The sequence below is a fragment of the Sarcophilus harrisii genome, chromosome 1, assembly GCF_902635505.1.
Source record: "Sarcophilus harrisii chromosome 1, mSarHar1.11, whole genome shotgun sequence".
Classification (NCBI taxonomy): domain Eukaryota; kingdom Metazoa; phylum Chordata; class Mammalia; order Dasyuromorphia; family Dasyuridae; genus Sarcophilus; species Sarcophilus harrisii.
In genome coordinates this window covers 78882865-78903816 of record NC_045426.1, presented here as the reverse complement: position 1 = coordinate 78903816, position 20952 = coordinate 78882865, and the positions used below count along the sequence as shown (strand labels likewise).

Sequence of the window (20952 nt, the reverse complement as noted above, 5' to 3'; positions counted from 1 at the left end):
AGATTGCAAATTTTAGGGATTAACAGGGTATTTGGTGCTCACAATAGTAATAAAGAAATTGGGTAGGAGAGAAGAATTAGGAGGATACATAATGAATTTGGTTTTGGACATGTTGAATTTTAGATGGTTTGAGATGTCTAAAGACAGTTGAAAATACAAGATTGGAGGTCATCAGAGAGAGTGGGGCAGGATAAATCGATTTGAAAATCATCAGTGTAGCAATGGGAGTTGATGAGATCACCAAGTCAAGTAATGTAGGGGGAAAAGAAAGGAGCTAGGATAGAATTCTGTGGGATAGCTACAGTTAGAGGGTGTGATCTAGGGGAAGATCCGGCAAAAGAGACAGAGAAGGAGTGATCAAATAGATAGGGGGGGAACCAGGAGAGAACAGTGTCCTGAAAACCTCCAGAGAAGACAGCATCAAAGAAGGGTGATCAACAATGTTAAAGGCTGCAGAGAAGTCAAGAAGGATGAGGACTGAGAAAATGCCATTGCGTTTGGCAACTAAGAGAGTATTGATACCTTTGGAGAGAACAGTTCTGATGTAATGATGAGATCAAAAGCAAGATTGTAAAGGGTTAAGAGGAAAGTGAGAAGAGAAAAATGTGGAGGCATCTATTGTAGACATTAAAAAAATAGCCTTTTATTTTCAAAATACATGCAAAGATAGTTTTCAATATTCACCCTTGCAAAACCTTGTGTTCCAAATTTTTCTCCTTCCCTTTACCCCTTCTCTAGACAACATGTAATCCAATATATGTTAAATATGTGCAATTCTTCTATACATATTTCCACATTTATCATATTGCACATAAAGAAATCAGTTTAAAAAGGGAAAAAAAAGAAAGAGAAAAAAAGCAAGCAAACAACAACAACAAAAGTTGAAAATACTAGGGTGTGAGCCACACTCAGTCTCCATAGTCCTCCCTCTGGATGCAGATGGTTCTCCCCATCACAAGTCTATTGGAACTGGCTTGAATCATCTCATTGTTGAAAAGAGCCACATCCATCAAAGCTGATCATCACATAATCTTCTTCTTGATGTGTACAATGATCTCCTGTTTCTACTCACTTCACTTAGCATCAGTTCATGTAAGTTTCTCCAGGTCTTTTTGAAATCATCCTACTGATTGTTTCTTATAGAACAATAACATTCTATAACATTCATATACCATAAGTTATTCAGCTATTCTCCAATTGATGGGCATCACTCAGTTTCCAGTTCCTTGACACTACAAAAAGGGCTGCTGCAAACATTTTTGCACATGTGGGTCCCTTTCCCTTTTTTATGATCTCTTTGGGATATAGCCCAGCAAAGGTACTATTGGGTATGCATAGTTTGATAGCCTTTTGGGCATAGTCCCAGATTGGTCTCCAGAATGGTTGGATCAGTTCACCAATAATGTATTAGTGTCCCAGTATTCCCACATCTCCTCCAACATTTATCATTGTTTTTTTCTGTCATCTCAGCCAATCTGAGAGGTGTGTAGTGGTACCTCAGAGATGTGTAGGCATCTTTTTCAAGGAATTTAGCCTCAAAGAATAAAATAAATACTGGTTGATAATTAGCAGGGATAGAAGAATCAAGTGAAGTTTTTTGAGAATGGGGAAGAAATAGGCATGTTTGTAGGAAATAAGGAAGGAGACATCAGGGAGAAAGAAATTGAAAATAAGTGATAGAGAGGAAATAATAGGGTTGGGGCAGCCTGTTGGAAGAAACAGGATGGAATAGGATCCTGTAAACAGAAAGAGGGATTAGCCTTGCTAGGGAGTAAGGTCTCTCATTATATGAAATGGGGTGAAGAGGAGAATGCTACAGAAGGCAACTGGATATTAGGAAATGAGGAATGGTAGAGGAGAAGAAGCTTATGACAGGTGGTCTCACTTTTTTTGGTGTAAATTGTGAGATAAAATTCTCAGAGAGGTTGGAAGAGGGGAGAGAACCATGAGAGGTTTGAAGAGGGATAAAAAAGTTTTAGGAAAGCTATTGTGGAAAGTGGGATAGTGAGTTGATGAAGAAAGTCTAGGAGGATTGCCCAGTATCAGTGAGATCCCAGTTAAGATTGTATAGCATAAATTTTTAACGTTATATGTACTACTCTACATAAGATATGAATTTTTGGCCTAAGGATTTAACAAAGCCAGACACTGGTTAGAGGTATTATCTTCTTATTTCCCATTGGTACCTGGTACTAGATGGTCCTTCTGGCTATATACTGCCCTTATTTTAACTCTCACAGGAGATAATCCAGATTCTCTACTTCACTCCAACCCAGGGGTCCACTATCACTTTCCCAACCATTGAGAGTGAGTTACATAGTCATTCCCACCACATAGATGAGCAGGGAACCACCAAGAACAATCCATTTAGAAATATGTTGGACCTCTGGACCTTACTATTTGCCCTGATAATTGTACTAAGGACGCTTGAGCCTTACCATGTGTCTTTAAGTTAAACCTTCTGATATGTATTATCTCTCCTTATCAGAATGTGAGCTTCTTGAGAGCAGAAACTATCTCATTTTTCTGTTTGTATCCTCAACATTTAATATAGCACTTGGAATATAGTAAACATTTAGAAAATACTTTTTTATTCATTAATATAGAACTGATAATTATGTATAACATAAACATGTAGAAAAAAAATTTAAAGGAATGAGAAAAGGTAAAATAATATTTTGAAAATGTTTCAGTTATTAATGGTACAAAAAACTTTTTTCCTCTCAGTAAAATTTTTATTATTCATATTGACATTTTAGTTAGAGTAATATAATTAAATATATGTCACTTTTTGAAAAATCTTAGTTTAATACTCTGTGATACATTGATTCGGAAGACTGGTTCTTAATTCAGTTTATTCAGTTCTCGGTTTTAATGTCTGTCACAGCTGTAAAAGATAGCTATCTCACAAAGACGGATAGATCCAAATGGGAGGAGTATATCATTCACTACAGTTGCTAAATGACACTCATTTTTCAATCTTGTCTTCCTGTTATACAAAGATTTTTGTTGAAATTCAGCTACTAAATTTCCATCCTCTCTGGTGTTAATCTTGTTTGGTACTTGCAGATCAACCAGAAAGTGTTGCATTTTTAACAAAGGAGTTCAAAACCTACCAAAACCCTTCCTTTGGAAGGCTTTTTAAAAAGATGAGAAAGTTTCCAAGTTATCTAAGTAGGCAGACGTGAGAAATTTTTTTAGTTGACATACATCATTTTTAAAACCTAGAGGGGAAAATAGTTGTCTAGGAGGAGAGGGTGATCAATAGACAGACTTTAAGAAGGAGAATTAAGTAAAGGCATTTAGCTTTGACAATTAAGAGATCAATGGTAATTGTGAAGAGGGCAAAACTCAGTTAAGTGAGGAGCAGTTAAGGATAATAAGGATAATAATTTAGGAACATGGAGGATAACGATGTCTTTAATGAAACGGAAGAAGCTTAGAGGAGGAGTGGGTTGGTAGGGGAGAAAATAATATCATAAGATCTGCAATACAGGTGAAGATTGTAACCATCCAAGTCTGCTCATCCTTTGTAGTTCACTCTGACCCACTAAAAAGGGAAAGGAGGAAATGATAGATTTCTTACTAACCACTGCTCCAAAATCCTCTGGCCACCTACCATATCCTCGATGTAATAATGATAGGTTATAGATATTCTTTCTCTATATATATATATCTATATCTATAGATATAGATATATAGAGAGATATATAGAGAGATAGATAGATAGACAAATAGATAGATATAGACAAAAGAGATTTTGCCTAAGAAGACCCTGTTGCCAGGGTCTAGGTAATCAGGTGGAAGATGTATTGGTTAGTGTAAACAGCAGAGATAAGGAAAATTCTTCATTGGGATCATACTCAATTGAAGAAATAACATGTCTAACTAAAAAGAAAAAATTAGAATATATGTTCCTTGAAAGTAGGGAGTATCTCACTTTAAGAGAAGCAGAATGGTGTAGAGGATGCAGTTTTGTACTTGGAGAAAGGAAAAATTGGATTCAAATCCTAACTTAGACATTTACTAATTATATGACAATGGTTAAGTCATAGAACCCTTCTAACCTCAAATATCTCAAATGTCAAATGAGGACATTAGTCTCGATGACTTCTAGATCCTTTCCTATAGAAATCTCTTCCAATATTATAACTGACTAGGTGAATGGAGGTGGAAGCCTGAGATTGGGTGGTAGACGTGAGCAGAGAGGAGGGGATGGACTCAAGAGATATGGTGAGGGGAGAATAAGCAAAACTTGACAACTGATTGATCGTGGAGAGTGAAGGAGAGGAAAAAGACAAGGATGAACTTCTTGTTAACCTGTCACTGAAAACATAGATCCACTTAATAGAAACAGAAATGAGAGAAGTAGGCTTAAGGGGAAATGCAATGAATTCCTTTCCTCGGATTCCTTTGAAGCTCCATTCTCTCAAACATCTAGGTGGAGCCAGTCTAAAGCTTCTGGAGAGAGATGTGGATTGTACATGAGGGAATCATTTTCAGAAAGGGGGTTGATGAAATCTCCAAGAAAGAATGTGTAGAAAAGGGAGAAGAGGACCCAGGAGAGAGTGGAACATGGGTCATGATCTAACACTGGAGACTGAGGACTGCTCAGACAGGGGAGCAGGCAAGAGCAAGAAAACACAGGAGGAGGAAGATCTGGGAGAAAAGAATGACCAATACTGTCAAAAGCTGAAAAGATGTCAAGAAGGATGAGGACTGAGAAAAGGGAATTATTTTTTTTAATTGAGATCTTGGGGCAGCTAGTTGTTGTAGTAGATAGAACACTAGCACTGAAGTCAGGAGGACCTGAGTTCAAATTTGACTCAAATACTTAACATTTCCTAGCTATGTGACCCTGGGCAATTGCCTCAGCCAAAATAATAATAATAATAATAAATAAAAATAAAAAGTGAGATCTTGCCGACCTGGAAAAGAACAAAAATATCTTCTCCTCTTTCAGATACCCTGGTAACTGCCTCTCATAACTAGTCTCTTCCCTCCTTCAAAGGACCCTAAATATTAGAGCTAGACTGAGATCATTTCACAAATGAGGAAAGAGAATCAAAGAAAAGCAGTGATAACAGCACACAACAGCACACAAGATTAAGTGGTAGAGTCAGGATTTGAAACCAAGGCTATGTCACATCAGATTCTCTTTCCACCTGCCTCTGCTAGCATACCCTTGAGATAACACATAACAATTCCATTTCTATAGACTAAGATTTTACAGAAATTTTCTTCATAATGAAACTGTGGGTTAGTGTAAATAAGAGCTCCATTTAATAGCTGAGGATACTGAAATTTAAAGATGCTCAAGTGCTGGAGCTGGTGTTGGCTTGTGACACCTCTATCACAGTGCTGGCTATAGGGTCCTTCCTCTCCTCTCCCTGCCTCTTCTGCTTTTTGGACCATTTGCTTAATTTCTCTCTGGTTTTGCTGGTGTGGTTCAAGCTTCCTTGGTACAGCTCCTTCTACCAGTCTCCTCGCTGTTCTGTATCTTTTTATGAAGATAGGTGGAATACCTAAGTCTTACCACATTTCTTTATCATTGGCCTTTCTGGGATCATTTTCAGCTATTTTTTGGATGTTCTATGAGAGAATGGGGCTCTTCTACAGCCTTTTCTATCATTGAGAAGTCCGTGATGTTCTTTTTGAATCCACGGACTTTTGAATCCAGGTTCTGATCCCTCCCAGATCTGTGCTCTATAAATTTGATAAGCATTCTGTCTAGGCTTTTAGCCAAAGCATAGATAAGAGTATTAAACCACAAAGGCTGAGCATGGGGATCTGGGAAATTCACTAGGGATGACCTTCCAAATTCAGACATTGGCCTGAATGACTACTTTTTTTGTGTCCAGCCAGTCAACTAATCTTGAATTTATTTACTTACTTTGTCTTATAGACCCAATTCCCCGCCCCATCCAAGAAATAGCATAAAAGACTATATACCAGATACTTTCCTAAAATCTAAGTAAACTATATTTAAAGTATTTCCTTGAGTAACTCCATCAACAATATGAATCAAAATTAGACCAGTGCAATCTGTTCTTAATGAAGTCATGTCACATCTCTGTGATCACTAATTCCTTTTCTAGATGCTCATAGACCACCCTTTAAATATTCACTCTAAAATTAGGCGAGGAATTAAAGTCAAGCTCAGCCTGTCTATAGTTTGCAGATCCTGTGGTATTTCTTTCTTTGCCCACTATCTTTCAGAGACCACTGATAGGCTCAGCAATCACATCTGTTCATTCTTTCAGTGCCTGAGAAAATAGCTAGACTAGCAAAATAGTCTAGTTTCAAAGTCAGGCTTTGAAACTCAGCTCAGTCATCCAGTTCTAAATTCAATGTTCTGTCCATACTTCACCGACTGTTCCTGGGGAAGCTTGCTGTTTTATGTGGGCTCTGGCAGGTTGGAAAGACTTGGGTGTTTACTGCCACACAGAGAAGATTTTGCCCCATGAAGTGAATAACATTTCAATGAATAATCTAGAGCGGGGCTTCTTAGTGCAGTGGTCTCCAAAGTGGTGGCTGTGGCCTGACCCAGATAGGACCATGACTTAACCCTAAAGAATATGTGAATAACTATTTGGAATATCTATGGATTATATCCTGTTGTCCCAATCATGAGCTTGTCAGTAACTCGATCATTTTTTTTTTTTTTTTTTTTTTTTTTTTACCAATTACAGCCTAACATTTTCCCACTCCACCTATTCCCCACTGTGTGAGCTCTCAACCTCTCCCCTTCTGAACTGTCTCAAGGCAGTTTTTTTTAATAAAGCTTTTTATTTTCAAAACATATGCATGGATAATTTGACAACATTGACCCTTGCATAGCCTTATGTTTCAGTTTTTCTTCTACTTCCCCCCACCCTCTCTCCTAGATGGCAAACAATCCAATAAAACATGTTAAAATATATGTTAAATCCAATATGTATAAACATATTTATACAATTCTTTTGCTGCATAAGAGAAATCAGATCAAAAAATGAAGTAGATGAATAAGAAAACAAAATGCAAGCGAACAAAACCAAAAAGAGTGAGAATGTTATCTTGTGATCCACATTCAGTTCCTAAAGTCCTCTTTCTGGGTGTAGATGGCTCTCTTCATCACAAGATCATTGGAACTGGCCTCAATCATTTCATTATTGGAAAGAGTCACTTTCATCAGAAATGATCATCATATAATATTGATGCTGTCGTGTACAATGATCTCCTGGTTCTGCTCATTTCCCTCAGCATCAGTTCCTGTAAGTCTCTGCAGACCTCTCTGAAATCATCCTGCTGGTTGTTTCTTACAGAACAATAATATTCCATAACATTCATGTACTATAACTTATTCAGCCATTCTCCAACTGATGGGAAGCCATTCAGTTTCTAGTTTCTTGCCACTACAAAGATAACTGCCTCAAACATTTTTGCACATTTGGGTCCCTTTCCCTCCTATAAGATCTTTTTGGGATTCAGACCCAATAGAAACTCTGTTGGGTCAAAGAATATGCACAGTCTAAAGGCAGTTCTGAACTCACTCCAACCAAAGCACCCATAGCAGCAGCTGTCCAGGTGCCACTGAGAAAATTCTCCCCACCCCCTACCTACCCAATAGAAAGAAAAAAAAACATTTCATTGTTAGGGATACTCATTCAAAATAGCTTAGAGACCATTGTCTTAGTGATCTACGATCAAAGTTGGCTTACAGACTGTTTAGCACATTGATTCCTGTCTAGTTTTAGCTTTCTATGTCCCCCAACAAGAATAGGGCTAAATAGAGTTAAAGTTAGCATCCCCCTGAAGGGTTCTTTCCATTCTATGGGTGGAGAAACCAAGCCCTGAAATGGCCAAGTAATTTGGCTAAGGTCATTTGATTAAGACTTGAACCCCTATGAGCCCTCCCCCTTCCTCTCCATGACTCAATGTTTTTCTATAGATAACATAAAAAAATGTGGTGAGACAATAGGGAGTGAAGGAAGCCTTGAAAGCTTTAGAAAGCCAGTCCTACTTAGAAAGCTCAACTATATTTTCTCCTTCCCTCCCTTTCAAATTCTAATTTAGAGATCTCTCATAACTTAACCTCTCTGAGCCTCAGTTTTATCATCTATAAAATGGGATTAAAAATCCTTGCACTATACATAGCAACCTCATGGGGTTACTATAAAGATCAAACCAGATAATGGACAAAAAGCATTATATAATTATTAACTATTGTTATCCCCATTTCATCTAGGATCCTTTAGAACTGGAAGGAACCATAGAAATCTTCTAATCCAAAGCTTCTTAAATTGTAGATTGCAATCCTGTTAATCACTGAATGTGGGAATCATGAAAAATTTGGCAACAGTATAAGGTTTCTGAAGGCAATAGACGAAAATTACTTTTAAAAAATCAAACACGTAATGAATTGGAGATATTTCTGGAGCACTTGTCCACATTGCATTTGCATGACTTCACTACAGCCTTGGTTCTGAACACATCAACATGTACACTTTGCACTACACTACACATGCACAAATACTGCCAGATATCCTCCAGCTCAGATGGAGTAATATAAAAATTTCTCAGGTGAAAAGGAGTCATGAGTAGAAAAAGTTTAAGAAGCTCTGCTCTAGTTCATTCCTCTGCCTCCAATTTATAGATATGGAAATTGAAGCTACCCAGAGAGATCACCTAACTTCTAAACCAATGGGCTTGATTCTTTTAAGGTCCCATCCAAGTCAACAACTATGCTAGGGAAGGAAGAAGCAAATTGGAGTTGATTATTTTGATTCAGAACTTTCCCCATTGCACCCCATTGTTTAGAGGAGAGAGGTAGATGGTCATCTTGGGTTTGAATCTTGACAATTGCTCTTTATATAACTTTGGAAAAATCACTTCTGTGTACACAGTGCAGTGTACTTAATAACATTTCCTGCCTTAATTGCACTTACTTGTACATATCTGATCCTGTTCCCCACATCTAGACAGGGGGTTCTTTGAGGACAGATACTATGTCCATGTGGAGGCCCAAGAAGCTCCAGATTAATGTAGGAATCATGAGTTCTAGTGCTGCCAGTCAGATCTGGTTTGAATCTCAGCTCTAGTTGCCTTAGACAAGTTCATCTCAGCCTCTCTGACCAAAACATACATCAACTTCAAGCACTATGAAAACTGGACTGATCATCAATGAACCTACCGAAAAAATGCCCCAAATCTGGATTGAGGGATAAAAAGAAAAATCAGGTCCCCAAAATTCAATCAAATAATTATTTCTAAAAATATGTTTTTGTAATCTGGCGTTAGCGCTATAGGAATCCAATTCCTACTGGCCAAACATCTATTCTTGGAATAGAAATAGAATTATAGTAATTTGCTGCCACCAATTTGGACTTCTTCCAGATCTGAATTTCTATGGCACAGGGAGCCTGGCCCTCACTGCTTGGCACTAAATCTCTCCCTGGCTATTAGGCCATGAAGTGGCATGAGATGGATAGAGTTCTAGAACTGGGATCAGGAAACCTGCCTCCAAATCCCTAAGTTTTCATTTATTCTCTAGGCAGAGTACAATGGGGAAAGCTCTGAATCAAGAGGATCTCTGTTCAAATCCAAATTGTTTCTTTTCCTATTGGGCTTGCAGAAGCCACAAAAACATAGTTGTTGACCTGGAAGGGACCTTAAAAGAATCAAGCCCCCAGTTTAGAAGTTAGGTGGGCTCTGGGCAGCCTCAGTTTCCTTATGTGTAAATTGGGAGCAGAGGAGTGGACTAGACCAGGGCTCCTTACATTTTTTTTTCCCACTAATGACTCCTATTCACCTGAGAAATTTTTAGGTGAATCCATCTCTAGTCTGAGTCAAGATGTTTCTGGCAGTGTTCATGCATGTATAGTGCAGTGTGTTGTCTTTTCATATGTGAATTTGTGCAGCTTATTTTATTTTCCTAGGGACTCAATTTCCTGATCTTTAAAATTGGAATAGTAATGCTTCCACTCATAGGGTTGTTGTGAGGAAAATACTTCTTAAAATGCTGTATATAAAATTATATATATATATATATATATATATATATATGTTAAATTGGAGTTCCTACTTTTTAAAGGTGGTACATTTAAAGGCGGTACCCTAACCCTACATTTTAAAGGTGGTACATTATTTTAAAAGTTAGGAAGATCTGAGTTCCAATTCAACCTCAGAAACTTATTGGCTGTGGGACCCTAGGAAAGTCCTCTAACCTGCTGCCTCAGTTTCTCCATCTGTAAAATAGAAATAGTAAGAGTATTTACCTAGAAGGGATGTTGGGAGAATAAATTGAGACATTTGTGAAGTGCTTTGCAAACTTTTAAACACTATGTAAGTGCTAGCTATTATGATCATTCATAAAGCAACTCTGGAGGGGAAGTATTATAATCCTCATTTAACACTTAATGGGTAACATTTGCCAAGCACAGTATGTATTTTATCTCATTTGATCCTCACAGAAGTCTCTTATGATATTGGGATATTACTATCCCTCTTTTACAGATGAAGAAGCCAAGCCACAGAGAAGTAGCAGGACTTCCTCAGAAGCTCACAGATACTAAGGATGCGAGTCCAGATTCCAGACACGCTCTTCCTGGGGGAGCTACTACTATCCATACAGGTTTGTTTTATCTATCCAAAGAGGCTACGAGCTGCCTGAGGCTTTCTACTTGTGCCAGAAAACCCTCAGTTGAAAATCTATGCTATTACTAGACAGGTGACCTTAGGATCATAGGTTGGTTGATAGAACATTCAGCAAGTTCACGGGATTTATGATTCTATTATCTAATCTTCATTTTACAAGCAGGGTATAAGGAGAGAGGGAGTTGTATCTTGCCCAGGGTCATGGAATAGAATCAGGATCCATACCTGGGAATTCTAAATCCAAAGTTCTTTAACCCACCTGAACTTTTGTTTCCTTTTCCATAACATCAGGTTATTAATCATCCATAGGCCAGAGTTTCTTAAACTTTTTCCATTTGCAATCCCTTTTCACTAGAGAAATTTTTACATAGTCTCAGTATAGAGGTATATAAAATAAGTGTACAAATCAAACATTTACCGATAATAAATCATAAAGGAATTGTCTTAAAACAATTCTTGATATGTATACATAATTGTAACATTTATTAAAGACAAGAGCAAATTTACATACTAATGAGATGGATATGCCTGTTTATTTTTACTTAAAAATTAAATTCTGGTGGAATATTTGATACTGCAGGACATACAGCATTCAGAAACCTTTTACTGTTGCCAATTTTTTTGGGACCCCACACATTCAGTTATGTGATCTCAAATGGGATCTTAACCCACAGTTTGTTTTGCCATACTACATGTTTGTGGTGAAGTTTAAATGAGATTGTGACTGAGAGAGCACTTCATAAATGGTAAAGGGCTATGGAAGCCCAAGTTTACAATCTGGAGATTGGTCATGTTTTGATAAGAAACAAGAAGCTATCACACAAGCCTCCAGCAGATTCTGTTCCCCAAATGAAGTGAATTATTCTAATGAATGAATTGGGTAGAGTCCCTGTCCTCATGAATGATTTATCTAAGCTTCTTCTAACTTGTAGATACTAAGTAAAAGATGAATGTTTGGGGCTGAAGAAGAGTTCTCTTTCCTTCACTAAGTGAGAGAATTTTGTAAAAGGTCATAGAATTGGCAATTGTCACTGGTTATATCCTCTGTAGCCCTTCTCTCTCCTGGCTGTTTTAGGAGAGGATCAGAGCTCTCTACACCTGAAAAGAACTCAGAGACTATCTCCTCCAACCTTCTTGTTTTACAGATGGGGAAACTGAGGCTAAGTAAATCAAATGACTTGCCAAAGGCCACACAGAAGTGGGATTCAAATCCAGGTCCTTTGACTCTGGTGTTCTCTCTGCTATGAGCCCTTTTTTCCCATCCTCATTCCTGCCTTTGTATCTGTCTGCCTTTTCCTAAGCTGGGCCACTTTCCTGCAGTTCCCGCCCTGGCCACAGCAAATCATGAACCTAAGGGGGCCTCTACTATTATGAATGATTGATTCATCAGAAATTCATGTAGGTTACAGACAAGTTAGCAAAAGAAAGATATTCCAAATTTGTTATTCTAATCCTTATCTCAATTCAAGGGCCCAGATCATCTCACCTCCTTTAGGAAATTTTCTCTGGCTGCCCTCATGGATCAGTTATTAGTCAATCAATCAATGAGGATTTATTAGTTGCCTACCGAGGGGTGGCAGGCAGTGGGCTAGGGAGATCTCCAGGAATTAAAAAAACTGCAGAACCTCAGAGTCAGGAGGCATTAAGTCCCGCCTATACCTGGCCAGCAGTCCCTTTTAGGACCTGACAGATGTTTTTCCAGCCGCTGCTTCCAGCCTTCTCTGTAAAAACCTCTGTGAATTTACCTTGCCCAAGACCTCAGGGCCTACAGATGGTCTGCTCTGTCATTAGGAAGTTTTTCCTTCAGACCAAAGGCCAGTCCAAAAGCTAGTTACAATCTAACACTGGAAAGACAGGACTCCAGAATCCTCTGCAAAAGGGAGTGGGATCGGATGGCCTCCAGGGCCGCCTCCTGCACCAAACCAATTTTCTTCAGCTATGAGATAAAAGGGATGGCCTAGGTGGTTTCTAAGCCCCCTCCCTTCCTATAGACACATTCATTCGCAAAGTCACAAATCTATAGCCGGGAGGGACTGAGGAAACGGGCCCAGAGAGGCTAAGCGGCTTCCCCAAGATGCTACAAAGTAACACTTGAATCCAAGATCTCTGAGCCTGATGTCGTTCTTTCCCCTGTGCCTGCTGCGTCCCCGCGAACCCATTTTACGGGTGCCGACACTGAGGCCTACAGAGCACAAGTGACTTGCCCACGGTCACCCCGCAGCTAAGCCGCAGCCTCCCCGGGACAGGGACCCAGGGGTCCGGGCTGGGGGCGGGGGGCGGGGCGGGCACTGAGGACCGAGGGCCGGCAGAGGGCGGCCGGGAGACGGCTGCTCCATCCTTCCGTGGCAGACGACGGCGGTGAAGGAAATGAAGGCAAGTTCCTGCCCGGGCAGGAGCCATTAGCCCCCGAAGCGGCGGGAGCCGGGACCGGCCGCGCTGCCGCCCCCGCCGTGGAGGCCCGGGGCCCTCGCGGACCGATGAGCGGCGACCTCCGCCCTCCCTCCGAGCTGTGCCCGGGCCGGGCCCCGGCCGGCCGCCCCTCCTCCTCTCTCAGGGAGGGGCAGGGTTAGCGGGCCCCCCGCCGAGCTGTAGCCGAGCGCCTGGAGCCCGGGCCAGGTTTGTCCGGAGGCCGGAGAGCCCCTCTCGGGGAGGGAGGGGGCGGGCGCTTCCCAGGGGCCGAGCGGCCTGGACTCCGCTCCCCTACCCCCAAGTTGGGGTGTTGGGGTGACTCCCGGCTCCGCGGCGCCCCGCGTCCGGAGGCAGGCAACCGACCGTGTGTGTGTGGGGGGGTCAGGCTGCAAACGGGGAGACGTGTGTATGTGTGGGGCGCGCGCGTGTGCATGCTCGGGGGGAGGGGCACAGCGCCGCCCCACCCAAATCCAGCTGTGCGGGGCGGAGGGGGAGGAGGGGGGCCCTTGGGCCCTTCCCCGACGTTCCCAGAAGGGGAGCCTCCGCCTCCGGGCCGGGCAGCGGGTCCCCCACCGCACCCGAGGTGAGACCCAGCCCAGCCCCACCCCGGCCGCTCGTGGGGTTTAAGCCGCTGACACGGAACGGACTCCATAGGGATCGGGAAGGGAGCCCCGCGCTCCGCGCCCTCGGGGGAGGGGAGCCGCCGGGCTGACGCCGCGTGCCACTTTGTGCCCACCTCCCACCATTGCCGCTCGCTCCCAACACCTGCAGCTAGCCGCCTTCCCGCGCTGCCCGAGCCGCTCCCGCCTCCTCGGGGCACAGAGGGCGCAGGGACGGAGGCCCCAGAATCGGGGCTGCTAGACGGCCCCTGAGGGGTCGTAAACTCCAAACCCTTGGCTTTAAAACCCACGCTCTGAGGGGAAGGCCACTTGCCCGACGACCGTCTGGGAGTGTCAGTGGCCAAGTCTTCAGTAGGACTCAGTTTCTAGATGCCCGCCCCCCCCCCCACTTCCACACAGAGTAATCCACCTGGCAGGGAAAGGTGACATGGAGAGCTACTTAATCGCCAGCCTTAACCTCTCCTTCCCCGCTCCCAACAAAATGAAATCAAATCCTTGCATTGAATGACTACAATGTTACAAGCCTTGCTAGCCACCATGCGAATAAAGCAGCGCAGCTCACAGGCAGCTAGATTGCAGTTTATTTATACACCCAAGCGGGTGACACCAGCAGGAGGTGATGGATGTGTGTCTCACGGTTCCCCAGATGACATATCTCCTCCTGAGCTACAGGACCAGAGTTTGGGTGGGGTCATGTCGGCAGGCTTACTGAGTGGTTTGGGCTTAATAAGGGCTCTGAGATAAGAAAAGCTACATTCTTGGTGAAAGAAAAATTAAGGCTTAAACATCACTTATTTACACCAGACCAAAGAAGACTTGTTTTCTTTGCTGTTTTTGTTCAGTCATGTCTGACTCTTGGGATCTCATTTTGAGTTTTCTCCGCAGGATTACCATAGTGGTTTACCATTTCCTTTTCCAGCTCTTTTTACAGATGAGGAAACTGAGGCAAACAGGGCTAAATGACTGGCCCAGGATCACACAGCTAGGAAGTAGCTGAGATTGGATTTGCACTCAGGCCTCCCTGGCTCCAAGCCAGTATCTTCTTTATCATTTAGTTAATTAGCATTTGCTTAACTCCTGTGTGACATATTAGGACTGAGAGTTCAGTAGATACTCAGAAAATGCTCAGTCCAGTATCTTCTTTATCATTTAATTAGTATTTTTAATAACTTTTTATTGACAGAACCCATGCCAAGGTAACTTTTTACAACATTTTCCCTTGCACTCACTTCTGTTCCGATTTTTCTCCTCCCTCCCTCCACCCCCTCCCCCAGATGACAAGCAGTCCTATACACATTAAATAGGTTACAGTAGATCTTAGATACAATATATGTGTGCAGAACCGAACAGTTCTCTTGTTGCTCAGGGAGAACTGGATTTAGAAGGTAAAAATAACCCAGAAAGAAGAACAAAAGTGCAAGAAGTTTACATTCATTTCCTAGTGTTCTTTCTTTGGGTGTAGCTGCTTCTGTCCATCATTGATCAATTGGAACTGAGTTAGATCTTATCTATGTTGAAGGAATGCACTTTCATCAGAATACATCCTCATACAGTATCGTTGAATTATATAATGATCTCCTGGTTCTGCTCATTTCACTCAGCATCAGTTCATGTAAGACTCGCCAATCCTCTCCGTATTCATCCTGCTGGTCGTTTCTTACAGAACAATTAATTAGTATTTTTTAGACGCTACTGTATGTCATATTGAATAGGATTAAGAGAGTTCAGTCCAGTAGATACTCAGAAAATCTCAGTCCAGTATCATCTTTATCATTTAATTAGTATTTCTTTAGCTCCTACTAAGAAAGTTCCTGGAACTATTCAAAACCCTCTGATTTTTCTTTTGGAAGCTTTAAATGAATGGGCAAAGGGAGGTTACTAGGAGAGAGACATTTTACACATTTTTATAGTGACAGTAAATCCGGGATAAAATGGAATCAGGTTCTCCTAAAAATTCACTTTTCATGACTAGCATCATGTTTCCTTAGGGCAACTAAATGGTGCCATAGTTTATAGAGCTCCAGACCAATCAGGAAGGGTCATCCTGGTGATTTCAAATCCAATCTCAGACACTTCCTAGCTGTATGACCCTGAGTAAGTCACTTAGCCCTGTTTTCCTCAGTTTCTTCACCTGTAAAATGAGCTGGAGAAGGAAATGGCAAACCACTCCAATATCTTCACTGAGAAAATCCCAAATGGGGTCTTAGAGTTGGACGTGACTGACCACATCATTGTGCTTTGTGGATGCCAGATTCTGTATTGAATTGTGAATTGCCCAGCCCTGTAATAGCCATTGTGGGAAATTCAAAGATATATATATAAGACATAGCCTCTGCTTTCAATATGCTTAGATATTATTGAAAGTGGCCATAACTTCCATTCTCATAGTGCTTTACCCTAATAGTTTTGTAAAGAAGGTGGTAAAAGTATTATTATCCTCATTTTACAGAGAAGAAAACTAAGGTCTAAAGATTGGGGAAATAACCTACTGTATTCACAAGTCTAGTAAGTCAGAACCAGGTCTTGACTTCCTCCAATTCTTTTTCTATTATAGTGAGCTGTAGACAAGTTATATAATACAACTAACAAAAAAGGGTGCAGAGCTGTCCCAGATCTGTTTGTCTGGGCAGCCCAGGTCAAGAGCAAGGCAAATGATGGGTCTGGGGTTGGGAGGAATATGATCCTGGGGGCCTTATTTACCTTCAAGGAAATGAACTCGGCTTGAATGTGCTTTTTTTCTTCATTTGCCAGGGGCACTGGAATCATGGAAAAGAAGGGGCAGAGGGCAGATGTGGGGGTACAGCCTTCCTCGCCCTCTCCTTTGACACAAGAAACAGCTGATGTCTAAAAGCTGGGCTCCTTCTTCCTTGGATGGGATTCCTGTCCTGGCCTTGCTACCAAGGCCCCATTTGGCCTCCCCCCTGAAGGGTGCCCTGGTACCAGTTGCTGGAGGGCCACTGGGCCCTCTGTGCAACCTGGGCACAGGGTGGGCAGCCTCTCCTCCAGCCCCCAGTCACCGGGCATGGCGACCCCTGGTCGGAAGCGAAAAGCCAACTTCTCGAATGATGAGACGGAGACGCTGGTGTGGAATGTGGTTCGGCACTTTGGGGCCTTGTATGGGGCCGAGGCCCTGCGCACCCATTCTGCCCACCGCAACCAGCTGTGGGGCCAGATCCAGAGCCGGGTGAACTTCCTGGGTTACACCGAGCGCTCTGTGGAAGACCTGAAGCACAAGTGGCGGGACCTACGGCTGGACGTCAAGCGGAAGCTCACCTCCAAGAAGGGCCCCCCCAGCAGCTGTGGCCCCCAGAAGGCCCGCCTCACACCCTTGGAGAAGATGGTGGCCTCCACCTTCACCCAGGCCAGCCCTGAGGCAGAACCTGAGGCCTTCTTTGACCCTGGTGAGACCCAGGACTTTTGGGGAGGCTTTGGCTTGGGAGAGGACAAGAAGGACCCAGTGAGGGGTAGCATCTGGGTTCGAGGCTAGATTTGGAGACAAAGCTCCAGCTCTGCTACTGAGCATCTCTGCCACCTGGGCAAGATGTTTGGCCTTGTGGGGTCTTAGTTCCCTCTCTGGAAAGTGCTGAGGAAGGATCAGCTGATTTCAATCAGCATTAAATCCCATGACCTCCTTCGTGGAGGAAGGTTTCAGGGATTGATCCAGAAGCTCTGATCCTTCCCCTGCTCCCAACACTGGACTTAGAGAGGAGGAACAGGGAAGATCAACTTGAAATAGAACTGAAAGAGACCTTAGAAACACCTCGTCTACCCTGTCCTTTCACAAATAAGTCAGCTGAGTCCCAGAAAGGAAGGGCAGGTGACTTGTCCCCAGTCCCACAGTAAGGACAGAGACTTGGTACCCTCCTGACTTCTGCCCCCGTGCCCTCTCCTAGAGCTGGAAGGGCCAGAGAAATCATTGTACCAGACGCTTCCAGGCCCAGATAGAGGAGGGTTTCCTCCCCTCCACTGGGCAGTGGCCCACAAGGGGAGGAGACTGAGGCAGGAGCTTCTGAAGGAGTCGTCCTCCTCAGGATTTGCTGGGACTAGTCTGAGGGAGTCCCCAGCAGGAGGTGCAAACCAGGGGCTGGAAGAGGAGTCCCGTCATGTCGAGCTTGAGTTCCTGGAGCACTTGAGGGTTTGCAGAGCTGCTTTCCCAACAGTCCCCGAGAAGGTGCCACAGGTTTAATTATCCCCAGGGAGGAAGCCATCCCCAGATCCACCTGTTGCCATTCAGCTAGTGTCAGGGCTGGGATTCAGAGCCAGGGTTCCTGACTCGCCCCTTCATGTTGCACTGTGTCTCCAGGCCTGGCCAGGGCAGATGGAAGGCTGGATCTCTGTGTTCCCTCGGGGAGCCCCCGCGGGATAGATGCCAGGCCCGAGCCCCTCTGGGTCCTACTCCCCTATGGGCCCTCTGTCCCATAAACTGCTTCTTCCCCAGAGTCTTTGAGGAATCAGGGTTGCCCTGCCAACGGGGCTTCTCCCACCTCAGCCTCTGCACCAGCAAGGGAATGCTCCCTCCCTCTCTGGGGGCAGCCCTGCAGACTAGAAAAATCTCTGCCCTTTGAGTCAAAAGCCCGAGTTTGAATCCTGACCCTGCCACTTAGTACTGGGTATGTGACCTTAGGTAAGTCTCAGTTTCCATGTCCGTACAATGATATACTTAGATCTCTGGGTCTCTCGGTTCTAACACCCTGTGATTCCTAGAAGGCAAGTGCCCTCTCTGCTGGTGTTTCCGAACCTATATTTTGTGCCCAATTTGGGGGAAAGCCAAAGGTTATGCAGAGAAAAGAATCCTAGCCTAGGACTGTAGTCCCAAGTTCCAGTTCTGGGAGCAGCTGCTGACTCGGGGCCCTGGTTGCTTCTGCTGTCCCGGGAACTCTAAGGCACTCTGTAGGGCTACAGTGGCTACATTCTCCACACAAGTTTCTCTGTAGCCCTCCAGGCCTGCTTAGCCGGGGTTGGGCTTTGGCTGGAGATGGAAAGATCTGTTCTCGCCTGCCTTTTCATGGCTGGAAAAGCCACAGGGGAGACTGCAAAGCGATGATGGCCTTTAGTGACACGCTCCCAGATCACAGACGCCCCTGGAGGCTGCCCAACTACTGAGGAGGCTGAGGAAGGGGGTCGGGGGTCACTGTGCCGGGGTGATCTTTCCCAAGTTTCCAGGGGCCCAAGCTCAATCTGGCATCTGGGGTCTTCAGGTGCGAGCAGGCTGACCCCGTTCAAAGCCAGCCTCTCAAATGAAACATGTAGAACTTCATCCAGCTGCTTAGCCTGGGAGCTGGGAAGTCTGGTCTCTTTATTTGTTAATTTAGTTTTTATGTCTTTTGAAGTCTAGTTTTTAATTAGCTCTGCTGCTCTAATCCTGCGTGACTCTGGGCAAGTCCCTTGCAGGGTTAGATCGATGTCCTGTGACTTCTCTGTCTTTGCTCTTCATGACTATAGCAAGGTCTTGACCAAGTCACTCAAAACTGTTTCCCTGTGTATAAAATGAAAGTCTCTTCCAGCTCTGAACCCATTGATTTTCTATGGGCTAAAGCACAGTGGGCATAGCATGTTCCAAGTTCCGGATTGAGGGGTCTGAGGCGGCCAGATCAGAGCAGAGAATCAGGAAGTGCTGGTGCTAAGGCTGGGGGGGGACTCAGGTGACCGCCCCAGCTTGCTCTCTTCACTCCTGTGTGGCCTTTCCTTCCTCCAAGGGCCCATCCTGCGAGTGTGTAGGGGCTGGGACGGAGGGAGGGAGGCTGGCTGGGAGGAGACGTTGGCAGAATGGCTTCCTTTCCCTGATGGGTATTCTCTCTCTGTTCTCCCAGAGCCTGGTCTTGAGTCCCCCATGTCTCCAGCCCTACAAAACGGCATGATGGTCTCCTATGATGAGGAGGATGAAGATACCCAGGCTGCACCTGACCACATCAAGGAAGGAGAGGAGGAGGAAGAGGAGAGACACGGCATGTGGCTGCTCCGGCACTGCAGCTCCAGGGCCTCCCTCAGCTCCCTTCCCGAGGAGCTGGGGGAAGGCCCCCCAGGCTGGGCTGCCCCTGCTGTGGTCAGCGACCTCAGCCAGGTCCTCAGCCCCTCCCAGCTGCCCCCGCCTTCGCTGGAAGATGAAGACAGAGGGGATGGCAGTGGCAGGGGCAGACCTCGGCGTCTGAACTGGGAAAAGCTGGAGGATACGGCCCCCCGTTCCCCACTGTTCCGGGAGGATTCTCTTCCTTCCTCTGCCTCGCCGAGCGGCGAGCCCCTCAGGGGGGGTGTGAGCTGTTCCCGGAGCGCTCGGGAGGCCTGGCGGACTAACCTGCATCGGCTCTTGGACCTGGAAGAGCAGTGGGACCAGCTGTACCATCAGGAGCTGGGGGTTTGGCAGGAAGAGCGGGCCCAGCAGCGGGAGGAGAGGGCCCGAGACCGGGAGCTGCAGTCCCGCCTCCTCAGCGTCCTCACAGACATAAGGGATGAACTCCGCTACTTGCGCCAAGAGAGGGCCTTTGCCCGCAGGAGCCAAGCCATGGCAGCATCTGCCACTGCCAACGTCACCCAGAGCCTCTCCCCACCCCTAGCCTGTCCCACCCCCCTCTCAGGGACCTCCCCACATTCTGGGGCCTCCTTCCTGGGGACTGGCTTCTCAGGCCCTCCCCTTGCTGGCACAGGCCGGGGGGAGTCTGGAGTTCTGGGCCACGGTGGAAGGCCACCACGTCGAGGCCGAGGAAGACCCAGGGGCTCCACGTCAAAACACAAAAGGCTCTAGCTCACATCTGGGGGGAAGAACAGAACTGGTGTGGGGGCCACGGACCAAAAGACTTTTTTAAAAGTTTAAAAGAAAATAATATTAATAAAAAACAAAAACATGATTCTTGTAGGACTCCCAGTGTATGCAAGTAGGTGGTGATGGTGGTGATGGAGGGGGTCACAAGGGAGGGGTAAGAGCCTCTGTCCAGATGGCCCTCACAGGGTACCTACTGAGGACTGGTGATCTGCCCACACAGGGAGTGATGCACTGTGATTCCTTGGCTGCTTCTCTCTCTGGCTCTCAACTGTGAATGGTCTGCTCTGACACCCACAGAAAATAGGGATGGGCTGGGAGTGGCGGGAAGGGCTACTCTCCTGCTCTGTGCGGTCAGGGGGAGTAGGAAACAGTCCCCAGGTGTGTCCAGACTTTCCCTACAAACCAGATGAAAGGTGTAGATACAGCTGTGAATGAAAGTTCTCCAAGACATTCATTAGTGAGATTGGACTTGGCAGGAGCTTTGGAGATGGGCTAGTCCAGCTGGGAGCGTCATAGATGTTTGTGGATGAG

General features: G+C 44.7%; 1 protein-coding gene across 1 annotated transcript; it reads left to right on the top strand.

Moving 5' to 3' along the window:
• The first annotated feature begins 12955 nt into the window (after positions 1 to 12955).
• LOC105749606 lies at positions 12956 to 20506 on the top strand. Its single transcript, XM_031957303.1, has 3 exons — positions 12956 to 13251; positions 16416 to 17065; positions 19475 to 20506. Exons 2-3 carry the CDS (start codon positions 16687 to 16689, stop codon positions 20401 to 20403), a joined length of 1308 nt encoding a protein of 435 aa, XP_031813163.1. The 5' UTR covers positions 12956 to 13251; positions 16416 to 16686; the 3' UTR covers positions 20404 to 20506.
• Positions 20507 to 20952: the final 446 nt, after the last annotated feature.